General features: G+C 38.5%; 1 protein-coding gene across 1 annotated transcript in view; it reads right to left on the bottom strand.

Moving 5' to 3' along the window:
* Positions 1 to 1,887: 1,887 nt before the first annotated feature.
* The window catches only part of ACO1 (aconitase 1), a 37,036-nt gene continuing 27,367 nt past the window's right edge, over positions 1,888 to 11,556 (bottom strand). The window contains exons 12-21 of the mRNA XM_082497471.1: positions 10,576 to 10,711; positions 9,976 to 10,060; positions 9,573 to 9,729; positions 8,886 to 9,010; positions 8,038 to 8,142; positions 7,210 to 7,352; positions 5,604 to 5,751; positions 5,064 to 5,186; positions 3,856 to 4,041; positions 1,888 to 2,600 (exon numbers count right to left, since the gene is read on the bottom strand). Of these exons, the coding sequence (XP_082353597.1) occupies positions 2,487 to 2,600; positions 3,856 to 4,041; positions 5,064 to 5,186; positions 5,604 to 5,751; positions 7,210 to 7,352; positions 8,038 to 8,142; positions 8,886 to 9,010; positions 9,573 to 9,729; positions 9,976 to 10,060; positions 10,576 to 10,711 (1,322 nt within the window). The 3' untranslated portion in view covers positions 1,888 to 2,486. The remainder of the gene's footprint in view (positions 2,601 to 3,855; positions 4,042 to 5,063; positions 5,187 to 5,603; positions 5,752 to 7,209; positions 7,353 to 8,037; positions 8,143 to 8,885; positions 9,011 to 9,572; positions 9,730 to 9,975; positions 10,061 to 10,575; positions 10,712 to 11,556) is intronic.

Here is an 11,556-nt window from a genome sequence, read left to right as displayed (position 1 = left end):
TATTTCTGTGTGACTCAATCTTCTTTGTTACTGGTAACTTCTGGTTGGATTGTACTTCCATGCAGACAACATCACTTATGCACACTGACACTTTAAGCACTACCTTAGCTACTTTTAAAGCTTTTTAAAAATTACTTTTAATGCTCTAGGCATTTTGGTACATAGAAAATTAAGAGAAAATGTCCACTAACTTTTCTGTAAGAAAGATATTGCATCTTTTAAATCCATCTTTAATAGAGAATGCTTCTGCAACAATATGAGAAAAGCAGTAGGGCTTCACAGAGCCCTCTTGGAAGAGACATCTTCTGGATTAAAATGGTAGCACTGTTTTCTTCTACCACTGCACATTTGTCAAGTTGCTGTTGCTGAAACTGCAGAACGAACACCTTTCTATGTGTTACTTAACTGAACAAGCCCCAAGAGGGACAAGGCAGTGCCTTGTAAGATGGGTGAAGGCTTAACTTAAATGGTAATTAGCATTTCCCCTGATGTCCTGTCTCACGAATTGTCATCTGAAATCTCTCAAGACACTAACATTAATTCTGCAAGTTTCCTGTCAGAGCTGATCTACAACTGGAACAAAGTCTGGGCGTTAGTGTCCTCCCCACCCAGATCCCAGACTTCGCTCAGAAAAAGAGAAATTGCTTACAGATGCAGTTACGAAACAATTGTTAAACTTTAAAGCACCTTTGTTTCTACATATCTGCAATGAGCTTAATCATCAATATTTCTAGATCCAAGATCAAATATATTTTCTGTTCACTTTATGCATTTGATAGTGTAGTAAGGTATGTATGTAGAAGAATTACGTGTATGAAACACCTGAACTCTGAAGAAAACAAACCACCTTGAACAGGAACCTAACTCAGAGCCCCAAAATTATTTAAACTACCTAAGCCCTAATCAGTGAGACTTGTGGTGTTGTTTTAAACATTGTTATGTGGCATTAAAAGCAAAACAGCTTTTTAAGCACTGCTTCATGTTCCACCCCAATCCATGTCTTTTACTGTGAAAGCTGTATGCACTGTACAGGAAGCCTGAATCTTAGTCCTACAGTAACTTACTCTGTGCTTAGTTTTTACCTGGTAAATTTGCTGTTCTTATAGCTGCTTCCAAAAAGGAAACACAGAACAACAGATAAAGATGACTTGTGGTTGGATAATGCCTCCCCTCCAAAAATACTAGGTGCTGGCTTGTTCTCATGAGAGATGCTTCAGACCCTGCAACATCTTATTGGGCATCTGCTGGACTCACTAGAGGAGCTCTGTTTGCTGTAATCAAGCAAGAATAGCCTGTTGCAGGAACAGTGCAATCTCTATTCCCTCCTTAAGCCTCCTGAGGCTTAGTTCTTTCAGAAATATTTGCGCTGTTTTTTTTTTTTCCCTAGATACAGCTGGAGCCAACTGCACTAAAAATACATTAGGATATTACTTTGAAAGAATTTCCCCACTATATTAATTGTTGTGGCAGTTGCTCTAAATGAATTTAAGAGTAAGAATTAGTACTATAACTTTGTTTATCTCTGAGTAAGAGTACTTTTGTTATCACTGTAAATAGATTCATATGGTATTGTGGATTTGGCAGTCAATTTAATGAATGCATTAGAGTAATCACTGGTTGCTAACTGCCATCAAAATTGCTGACAAGGATCTTGAAGTTGTGGTAGTAGTATTTTGTTGGGTTACAGAAGACTACCAGTATCTGACAGTATTTGTATTCATCCTGTCTCATGCAGATTATTCAAAGAAACAAGAATTAAAATCTGAGAAATCAAAACTTGTATGACTCTGCTCCTACAGGGACAATGAGAAGAGTTTGAAAGTCAAAGCTTTGTTCTGCATCTCTGTACTGAGGATAACATGACAAAACACACCAAAAGTTCTTGAAAATAAATTTAATTTTATCCATTAGAAATATTATCCCCAATAGGTCCACCTTTCCACAAAGGCTTAGGTTTTAAACAACAAAGTTCACATTTTTTAGAATTAATAGACAGCTAAATAATTAACTTCAGTATTAGATTCAGATTCTGGTCAACTGAATAAGAAAGCAAGTCAATATCAGGTAATTAGGAAAAAATAATAATTATTTTTTATACTGTCAGTTAATTTTTGGACCACCGATATGAGCATAGAACTTAACTTCAGAGTCAAACTAAATGGACCAAATATATGAAATCAGCACATGATCTTCAACAGTTCCACAGATCCCAGCAATATTTTAATGACTTTTGCACTGTATTCTATGGTAAGTCAAGCCAACCACCATACAAAACAAATAATAAATGCTGTTTACTTAAATTGGGCAAGTGTGTCCAGTTTCCTGATACACAAAATAATTCAGCATTGTAAACAAGCCTTCTAATACACTCCATGAAAAAATTTGTTCACTTTATGGTTCATGCTTTCAAATTTATGATTACCACAGTTTTATTGTGCTCACCAGAAGCAGGCTTGTACCTGGACGTTTTTGCTTAATGTTTTTGATTAGGATGCCATTTTACGGATCATGTAGTTCAGAATGCCACCATTGTGGAAGTAAGTGAGCTCCACATCAGTGTCAAATCTCATGATGGCTTGAAAGGTTTTCCCAGTATCCAGCTGTTGGGGTCAAAGAAAGTCATTCAAGCAGCAGAACCTTCCATATGTTACATGACATCATAGTAAAATAAGGACTATTACAAAAGTGAACAAGCACTGGACATCAGTATTTCTTTCCACACTAAACTACAGCCAGCTGCTTAAGAGGAAAGTGGTTTAAAACAAATGATAATAAACACAGTATGGAATCTCCTTGCATTGCATTTGCTGCCTTGCCTCATTTAGATTTAGTGTTGATATAATCCTAGAGGCATGAAAGCTGACCATCCTTTCAAGTGGTTATACTAATTCTTGCTGTTCTTCTATGTAGTCATTCTTCTGGCTTAGGTACAACTAATTTCATTAGCTGTCTCTGAGGTCTAGTGTTTGGGAATCAGAAAAGCACAAATACAAGTGCATGAAGTGAATTATGTTTTACTGAAGAGTCCCCTAGTCAGGTACTTCCAGGTGAATGCACAATGTTCATCTGTGACTGATAAGCTCACCCACTCTTTGGGATATAAACTTTCTGAATTTCAGGGCAATTAATGAGGCATATGTAAACAACTATTGTTAGAAACTAATCCAGGTAGACCACCTGCATTAAATGAACATGCTGTAAGTAGATTGTTTTACTAACCACATTAAAAAAACCAAACAAACAGACTTTGATGCTATTAGGTTAAATAAGTCAGTTTTACAGATATTCCAATAAAGGATAAACAAAATTTTTATCGTAGATGCTAATATTTTTCAAAAAAGGGCATAAGTTTGGAGGCAAAGCTAGACAAAAAGCAGTCTTTCAAATACAGGGCCTGAAGTTTACCTAGATTTTATGCTGGGTATGCTTAGACTTCACTTTGAATGCTGCAGCATACAATATTCTGTCAGTTGAATTGTCAATGAACTACTTTAATTCTAAATTCATTTAAATAAATTAGTTTAATTTATTTAATTTAATACTTACAGTTCACTTTTTATTGTGCTTCAAATATTTAACTGAGACAAAAAAATTTATAATGGACTTTGAAAGACTGGTCCAAAACACAGGACTGCTTTGTGCTAAATAAAGCAGTCTGGGCATGCTGCTTTTATATCCCATCATAGCAAATCCCTATTACAATGACTGTTTAAATCCCCTTCACCATCTCAATTCTTCTCCTTTCCTCAAGTAAGAGGAGCTTACTACTATATGAAAGCACGTTGTTTGAAGAGACAGTGAATTTTGAGTGAAATTACAGTGATTCAGAAAATTCAGCCCATAGGTGTTGCATACCTTAATCTGGATCTTCATCTGCGGTTTTAGTTTTTCAGGAATTATAATGGTGTAACGCTCCCGTCCAGTGAGTCCTAAAGTTCCTGCATCCTCTCCAGGTAAATACTGCAGAGGAATCACTCCCATACCTACTAGGTTGCTTCGATGAATTCTCTCATAGCTTTCAGCAAGCACAGCCTTGACACCCTGGGAAATACACAACGGGTATAGTTATCCTCATGGTTCCTGATTGTCTTTCTGTGCTCATAGGAGGGAAATTGTTATGTTTGTGGTCCCCTCTATTTCATTTATCAGCTACTGGTAGAGTCAGCAGATCTGTCTTACAGTGAACTGTCCAGGATGACTTGATTATAAGTTAACTTTCAAGTATTTTTAAAAGAAGTCTGATCGTCAAAAAATTACATAGGCTTTCTCAGGAATACCGCATCCTTCTTTAACATGTCTCATGCAGAGCACCACTAGTCATCTCCATAACTCTTGCTAATTCAGTCTTGCCCTCCTACACTACAAGCTCCAGGATGCATTTTAATTAATTTCTGATTTTTTACATGTTAATACAGTTAAGACAATAAAATCACCACTGGAAAAAAAAAAAAAAAAAAAACAAAAAAAAACACATAACCCAAAAAACTTAAACAAATGTAATCTTAAACACCAACTTTGTTAAATAATACACACACTTTTGCCTTCACAAACTCCACACCAAGAAAGTTTCAATCAGAGTTGGGCTGGTAGGTCAGGACAAGGAACAAAACAGATATTTCACTGTACATGGATTTCTATTAGGCTCCTGTAACAATACTGCTAAACATCCCTGCATTCTGCATGGTGAAGCCATGCTAAGTTTCATTTTCACTGATACTACTTTTCTCTTACACTTTCTATCTTCCCTGCTAAGTGAGCTGAAGGAGGAAGCTGGAAGCAGACCCAAGGTTTACAGAGTTATGGGAAGCAGAAGTAAAGAAACTGGCTTTCTGGTGTAGCCTTGTGGATTTCTAGCTGAAGATCAGTCAAGGTTTCCAGTCTGGATGGTATCTATCAATATTTAAATAGCTTTTGCAACTCTGGAGGCAGCTGGGATTTCAAAATAGCTCTTGCTACCAAAAGTGAGAATGAGCTACCCAGGATGTTGGTCATAAGCTAGTCTTCCTGACAAATTAATGCACTTTTAAGTACTGTCCTCCTTCTAGTTTACTGTAGTTACTCACCAAGAGGAATGGTCCTTTAGCTGCCCAGTCTCTGGAACTTCCTGCACCATATTCTTTCCCAGCCAGCACAATCAGGGGATGGCCAGCCTGCTTGTATCTGTCTGCAGCATCAAACACATCCAGCTGGAATGAAAATGCCAAATACTTTATATACTTTTTGGGGGTGGAATCACAGTTCCAGGGAAACAAAGAAAAAAAGGGTCCCCACATAAACAGCTGAAGCCCACACTTTTTGACAAACAGGATATTTAAGGACATCAACCATACAGTGCTTTGTGGCTTCTAGCCTGATCTCAGTCCGAACACAAACCTACACCTTCCACTACGGCTTCTACAGTGGCTGTACTCTCCACTGATATGCCTGGTAGCACATTATGTAGGTATGTGTGACCTGCTTCCCTAGGTCAATACAGCTCCTGTCCCCTCATGAGCTTTACTTAAAGGACACTTCAGTAAATGACCTAAGCTGTAAGAAGGAAAGCCAGTACTAATCCACTCTACTGTCAGTGAGTCTCAGTTTAGAGCAGCCTGTGTACTTACAGTTTCCCCAGAAGGGAAATGGACAGTCTGAGGTCCTTGTTTATCAATAAATTTGTTCACCAAGCGAATGTTTGCAAATGTTCCTCTGGCCATGACAGCATCGTTCCCTCTGCGGGAGCCATAAGAATTGAACTCTCGAGGAGTCAAGCTATTAAGGGAAAAGAAAACAAAGAAAAAAAGGAAACCGTGTTGTTTTTAGACTGAAGTACTCTGTGCTTTAAAAAAAGAAAGTAATGAACTGGTGTTTCTGAGGCAGGTATGTACATAGTTCCCATCATGGCAGTAGCATCCAGTTAGCTGGTACTTCGACTTTTAAGATTTTTTTTTAAGGAAAAAAAAAATAATTAAAAAAATAGAAGCCTGTCTACACCTTGGTCACAGAAAGCAGCTTCCATAGTATTCTCATCCCTTACCCTAGAAAACAGTATCTGACAGTGATGGAAGGATATAGCCCATGTTAAGAAAAGAACTGTATTGCATCTTCTGATCTAATAGCTGGCTACTGAAAATCCTCCTTGTTATTTGTATTACCATAGCATCTTGAACAAACATAGAGACACCACTATGCTAACCATCCAAAAGGCAGAGAGAGCCCCTGCTGCAAGTTAGAACTACAGAAGAAAAAGTTCATTTGCAAACAGAGATATGGGAATAACGGGACTGTCCAGCCTAACCAATAAATAAAACATGTGCTGGAATGTGACAGAAAATTGGACTGTTTGCATTGGGCTACATCCAAACAGCAGCTATGACATGCAACATCTGTTTTGTAATGTGTGTAGGGCTGTTTAGATATTTCAAAGTGACTGATAGCAGAGGGCCAAAAAGTCCAGAGCAGACAGTTTTCAGTAGATCACGTTGGTTTAATCAATTTCCTCTCCAGAATTATGAGGTCTAGTGAAAATATTCTTTTTTATATAATGTCAGTGCTGTTCCTCAAAACACCTTGAAGCTGTAAGAAGTCCTAAACCAGAGAATAAAAGTATTATGTTATCTGTGAAGACTGAATGGGGCAACTCAGCAAGTCCTAGTCTTGCCTTAAGTTGCACCCAGAGTACTAAACTGACAAGCTGGCCATAGAAAAAGACCAACATTTTACAGCAGTTTGGACTCACAACCACAATAGTTTTGCCAGTTTTCACAGCTACGCCGAAACCTAAATCTCTAGAAGTTCTGTAGCTCCTGATAGCCTAGATCTATGAAATAGTTGCACATGCTAGAAGAAGTGAGTATAAAACCAATTTTTCGCATGAAGGACCATGATTATTTTGCTACGATAAGAAGACAAATCCTGATTTTGTTACTTACAAACAGGCACTGCAAAAACTAGCCTGGGAGTTACCTTCTTCCCCTCTGTCCCTACAAAGGTCTTCAGCTCTCCAGTGTAATAGACATGCACACTCTATGCAAGTTCTTACACTTGCTGAGAGCTGCTGAAACAGCAGAGAAAGAAATGCTTTTCTTCTTTTATATATTCTGCAGGCATCTGTCAAATTATACAAGCGTATGTGAACAGACAGCAGATGTGTGTGCCTGTAACACGGTATAGTAGCTGTGGCTTGTTTGCCCTTCTCAATTTATAAAAAGAACATGAAGTAGTGCTTACCCTCTGCTAGTCAAGTAACGGGCTGCAGGACTATTTCTTGCTATATTCCCAGCTGGAGATATGTGGTCGGTTGTCACAGAATCCCCAAAACTCAACAAGACATAAGCATTTTCTATTGTTTTTGGGGTCTGAAGAGCCAAAGTCTAAACAGTCATAAGCACAAACAAAATCATTAAAATATGACACAGAATTCCTTTACCTTTCTCCAAAGCACAAATTACAAAATAAAGTCTCCCTTTTTATATAAGGTAGAAAAAACAAAAGACCCATGCAGATTAAAAATGTTTATGTTCTCGAATAAAATATGATGTTCTGGCTGTCTGTCAGGAAGTTCATGCATGAAGAAAATAGAAGAGGCAAAAAAATTAGCTGAGGCTTCCTGTCGTACATGCATGAACACAGACAAAAAATCCAGGATACCTAGACATCTTCACACATTGAAATCTGTGTTTGCTTTTAAATGGTACTGAAATAGCAATCTGAACACTGAACTACTTGGTGCAAAATGCAGGCAGGCAGAATTGTGGGTTTGGTTTCCTGTCCTTTTCTCTCACTTGCTTTGTGACTATTTAAAAGTATTTCAGCTTAAAACGAAAAGGAGACTTTTCAAAAGCCCTGAAGTGACAGAGAATCCTTATAATTTTCAGATTCACTCATGCCTTTGTATTACAATGAATACAATAGTGTAATTCTAACATTTGAGAACCCAGGCCTCAATAGGCTATGAGGGATGCTCCCAGGCCCCTTGAAGTGGCTTTGCTTCACCTTTAACATTAGTCAAGGTCACTACACACTTTGGCTTGATTCAAAGGGAAAGCGTGCACGTACCAGACCATCAAAGAAAGGTGGAGACTTGATGTAAGTTGACTTGGGATTCCAAGTATATAGTTTATCTGAAGGAGCATCTAAGGCATTCCAAGATTTGTTTACTGTCTGAAAAACACACAAAAACATCCCACTGATTTATAAGTTCTCAGAAGCAACAGAATTACTTCAGAATCCAGGTAAAATTACACATTTGACTTCAACAAAAGCCGCGCGTATTTCTTAAAGCACTTTGGGAAATTCCTATGACAATATACATTATGTTTGTTGGTTTTTTTTTTTAATGATTATAGATATTAAAAGACTTAAGAAAACCCTCACTTCATTACAAAAGAAGAGTTGCTCATCCAGTTTTCTGACAGTAATCTGTTTTATGTACACAGATAACACTTTATAATTCTCAAGTGTATTTATCAGTAATCTTAAGAAGCCTTCCTAACATATAAACCCTACAAATATTTTGTTTCAAGACCTGAGAAAGGCTTCCCAAAAGGCATTACCAAGTACAATTTTTCTTCTGATGTGAATGCTATTAAGTAATGCAAATGAATTTTATGTCAGCTGAAAAAAACCCAAACATCTGTAAAGCTGGAATATCTCACTTTCTAATATCAACCTGGGACGGCTGTTTAAAACACATCATCTCTATGTCACATTTAAAAAAATCATTAAGGAGCAATTTTCAAGACATGATTGTCTGTAAGAACCAATTAATTAACCAGAAAACATTTAAAAAAAAAATCTCATTTGACTACTTGTCAGAAGGTTTGTTTCATTATCAAGACCAGCTTATTTAACATCTTCAGAATAGCACACTAACTATCAAACTACTGCCCAGGGGATTAATTCACCTCTATTTTTTGGTAGACCTCCTTGAACATTCCAGGAATAACAAACTGACGCTCAACAGCCTGAATCTCGTTTCTTGTTGGCCAAATATCTTTCAGGAAAATCTTCTTCCCTGAAGCATTTATTCCTGTAGAAAATGCTATTGTTATGTTTGTTGCAAAAGTTTCCCATTAAGAAAGAAAGAAAAAGTTTAGCATGGTGTCCTTTAGCAATGTGTTCCATCTAACCTTGCCAACACTCATGAGACACTTTATTTCCCCTGCAAGGATCTGACAGAAAAGGGCCTCATAAACTTGATGATGCCTGTACATACACCTTCTTTTGTGATTTTCAATGGCCTTCCAGAATAATTTATAGAATAATTGACATTGGAAAGGATCTTTGAGGGTTGTCTAGCTGAACTACCTGCTCAAAGGATGTCTACAAGGTCAGGTTGCTTATGAGAGACTGCCACCCAGATATAACCAAAAAGATGCCCCTGTGAAATTAGAATACTGGTCAGGCTTGGCTTCTCCCTTTCTCTATCATACAGTCTCCTTGCTGCTCTGTTTCTTAACAATTGCATGCTTTGTGTCTCAGAAGTACTCAGTCATTTGAGGCATCTCCCTAGGACAAATGTTGCCGAAGGGCTTAATTCCAACCAATTTAGTTTACAAGCTGTGAAAAGAAGCACCCTGATATTGTCTTACCCAAAGGCTCTTTCTCAAAGTCGATCCGGACAGTCCCTGCAATTGCATAGGCTATTACCAGTGGTGGGGAGGCTAGGTAGTTAGCACGGGTGTTGGGATGGACACGCCCTTCAAAATTCCTATTGCCAGACAACACACCCACTGCGACAAGGTCTCCCTGTAAGAGAGAGTTTGAGACAAAGGTAGCTGAGGTGCTTGCAGACTCCACACACCCATCAGGTCTGCAGAGCTGCACCATGCTGCGACATCAATGACTGGACAGTCACAGAACTGTCTCATCCAAACAATCCCAACGAACACTTCCCACAGAAAAGAATATAGACCGAATTTACTTTGCATGCAGCTGAGAGGAGTTAGTGCACAGGATACCACAACTCAGAACAGCACACAAAAAAACGCATACCTGTGTAATGGCCTCAACAACAGACTCTGGTAGGGGTCCACTATTACCAATACAAGTCATACAGCCATAACCCACCACATCAAACCTAGACAGAGCACAAAAACGATCAGTGAACAAAAAGCTATTTTGGAGCAAGACGTTTAACCCCTTAGCAGTTGGCTAGGGTTACTTTCAGAAGATGTACTGTTTTAACAAATGAATTGCTGCCGAAAACAGCGTTTTTGAGAAAGCTCAATTTTTATCATTTCAGTGACTGTCCATGCACACAGAATGAAGATCTGGGAAATGTGTTATCCAGCAAGATGAACAACAATATAGTGTCATTTATGCTATTTTAAAACCATTAGTCTTGAAAAATAAAACATTTTCCTGCTTAAGAACATGTGTCTTCAAGAAGCTACAGCAGGCAACAGGCCCCCTCTCTCGTTTGCACAAAGTCAGCCAGCACAACAGCAATGCATTAACTCATGCAGGATCCTGCCATAGGGTACCTGCCATATCTTTTATGCTGTACGGAGAAATAGTTATTCTACTGCATCGCTTGTTGTCAATGCTTTTAGTTAAGCAGCCATAGGACAACAGTAAGAAAAGCACTCTTACCCTAGTTGGGAAAGGTAACTCATAACTCCACTCTCCCTCAGATAGTAAGTGACAACCCCGCTTCCTGGGGACAGGCTAGTTTTAATGTATGGCTTCACTGTCAAACCAGCTTCAACAGCTTTCTTAGCAAGCAATCCTGAAAAATGCAAAGGATAGTTGCAGTTTTTCTGGAAGTGCAACAGTTTGGTGGATCAACAGGTTAACAGAAGTACCATTAAATAACTGGAAAACAGAAAAGGCTCAATTTCCAGCAATAAAATGGTACAGCGAGCCAACAGCACTAATCCCAGAATAACCAGCTAGAGGTCAAGTGCTCTGTTGAACTGTAGGTCTAGTCTGCAATTTCCCCTCCACTGGAAAGTTGCTCGAAGTTGCATATAACAAAATGAACTCACACTGGGGCAGCACGTAGACATTCAAAACTCAGAACACTATTCATAAAACAAGCGTCTCGCAAAAAAAGCAATGAAGAATTGTTAACTTCCCACTTATGGCAGTCTAGAGATCCAGTGCTGAAATAACTGCCAACATATGACCTGCTGTCCTCAGAAGCAGATGGTTATGAGAGCATCAACTCTGGCCCTTGTCACAAACAAGCTATCGCACAAAATATACAGCTTGTTGCAGGAGCGCTGTTTTACCACTCCTGGATTTGTAACATGCTTACAGATGTTTTAGTGGAGTGTACGTGTTACCAGAAACATATTTATCCTGAATTTCTTCTTTCAAATGAATTGTCCATACACGGATAGAGGGCACTTGTTTTCTGAACATTCATCTCTTTCCCAAGATGGCCCATAAAAGAAGCAGCAGCTATGCAAACTGTGCAAAACTTCACATTCCCATGCCTCCTCATTCTCTCTCTCTCACACATCCACTTAGATAAGAAAAAATACATCAGCTCTGCTTTGAGGCAACATGATCTCCAATAGGAAGACATCAAACTGTTTTGTCTTTGCCAGCTGTTTGGCAGCTCTGTTA

Source organism: Vanellus vanellus (genome assembly GCF_965231255.1).
Source record: "Vanellus vanellus genome assembly, chromosome: Z".
NCBI classification, from domain to species: domain Eukaryota; kingdom Metazoa; phylum Chordata; class Aves; order Charadriiformes; family Charadriidae; genus Vanellus; species Vanellus vanellus.
Note: the sequence above shows the minus strand (reverse complement) of the source record. Positions and strands in the feature narration are given on the sequence as shown.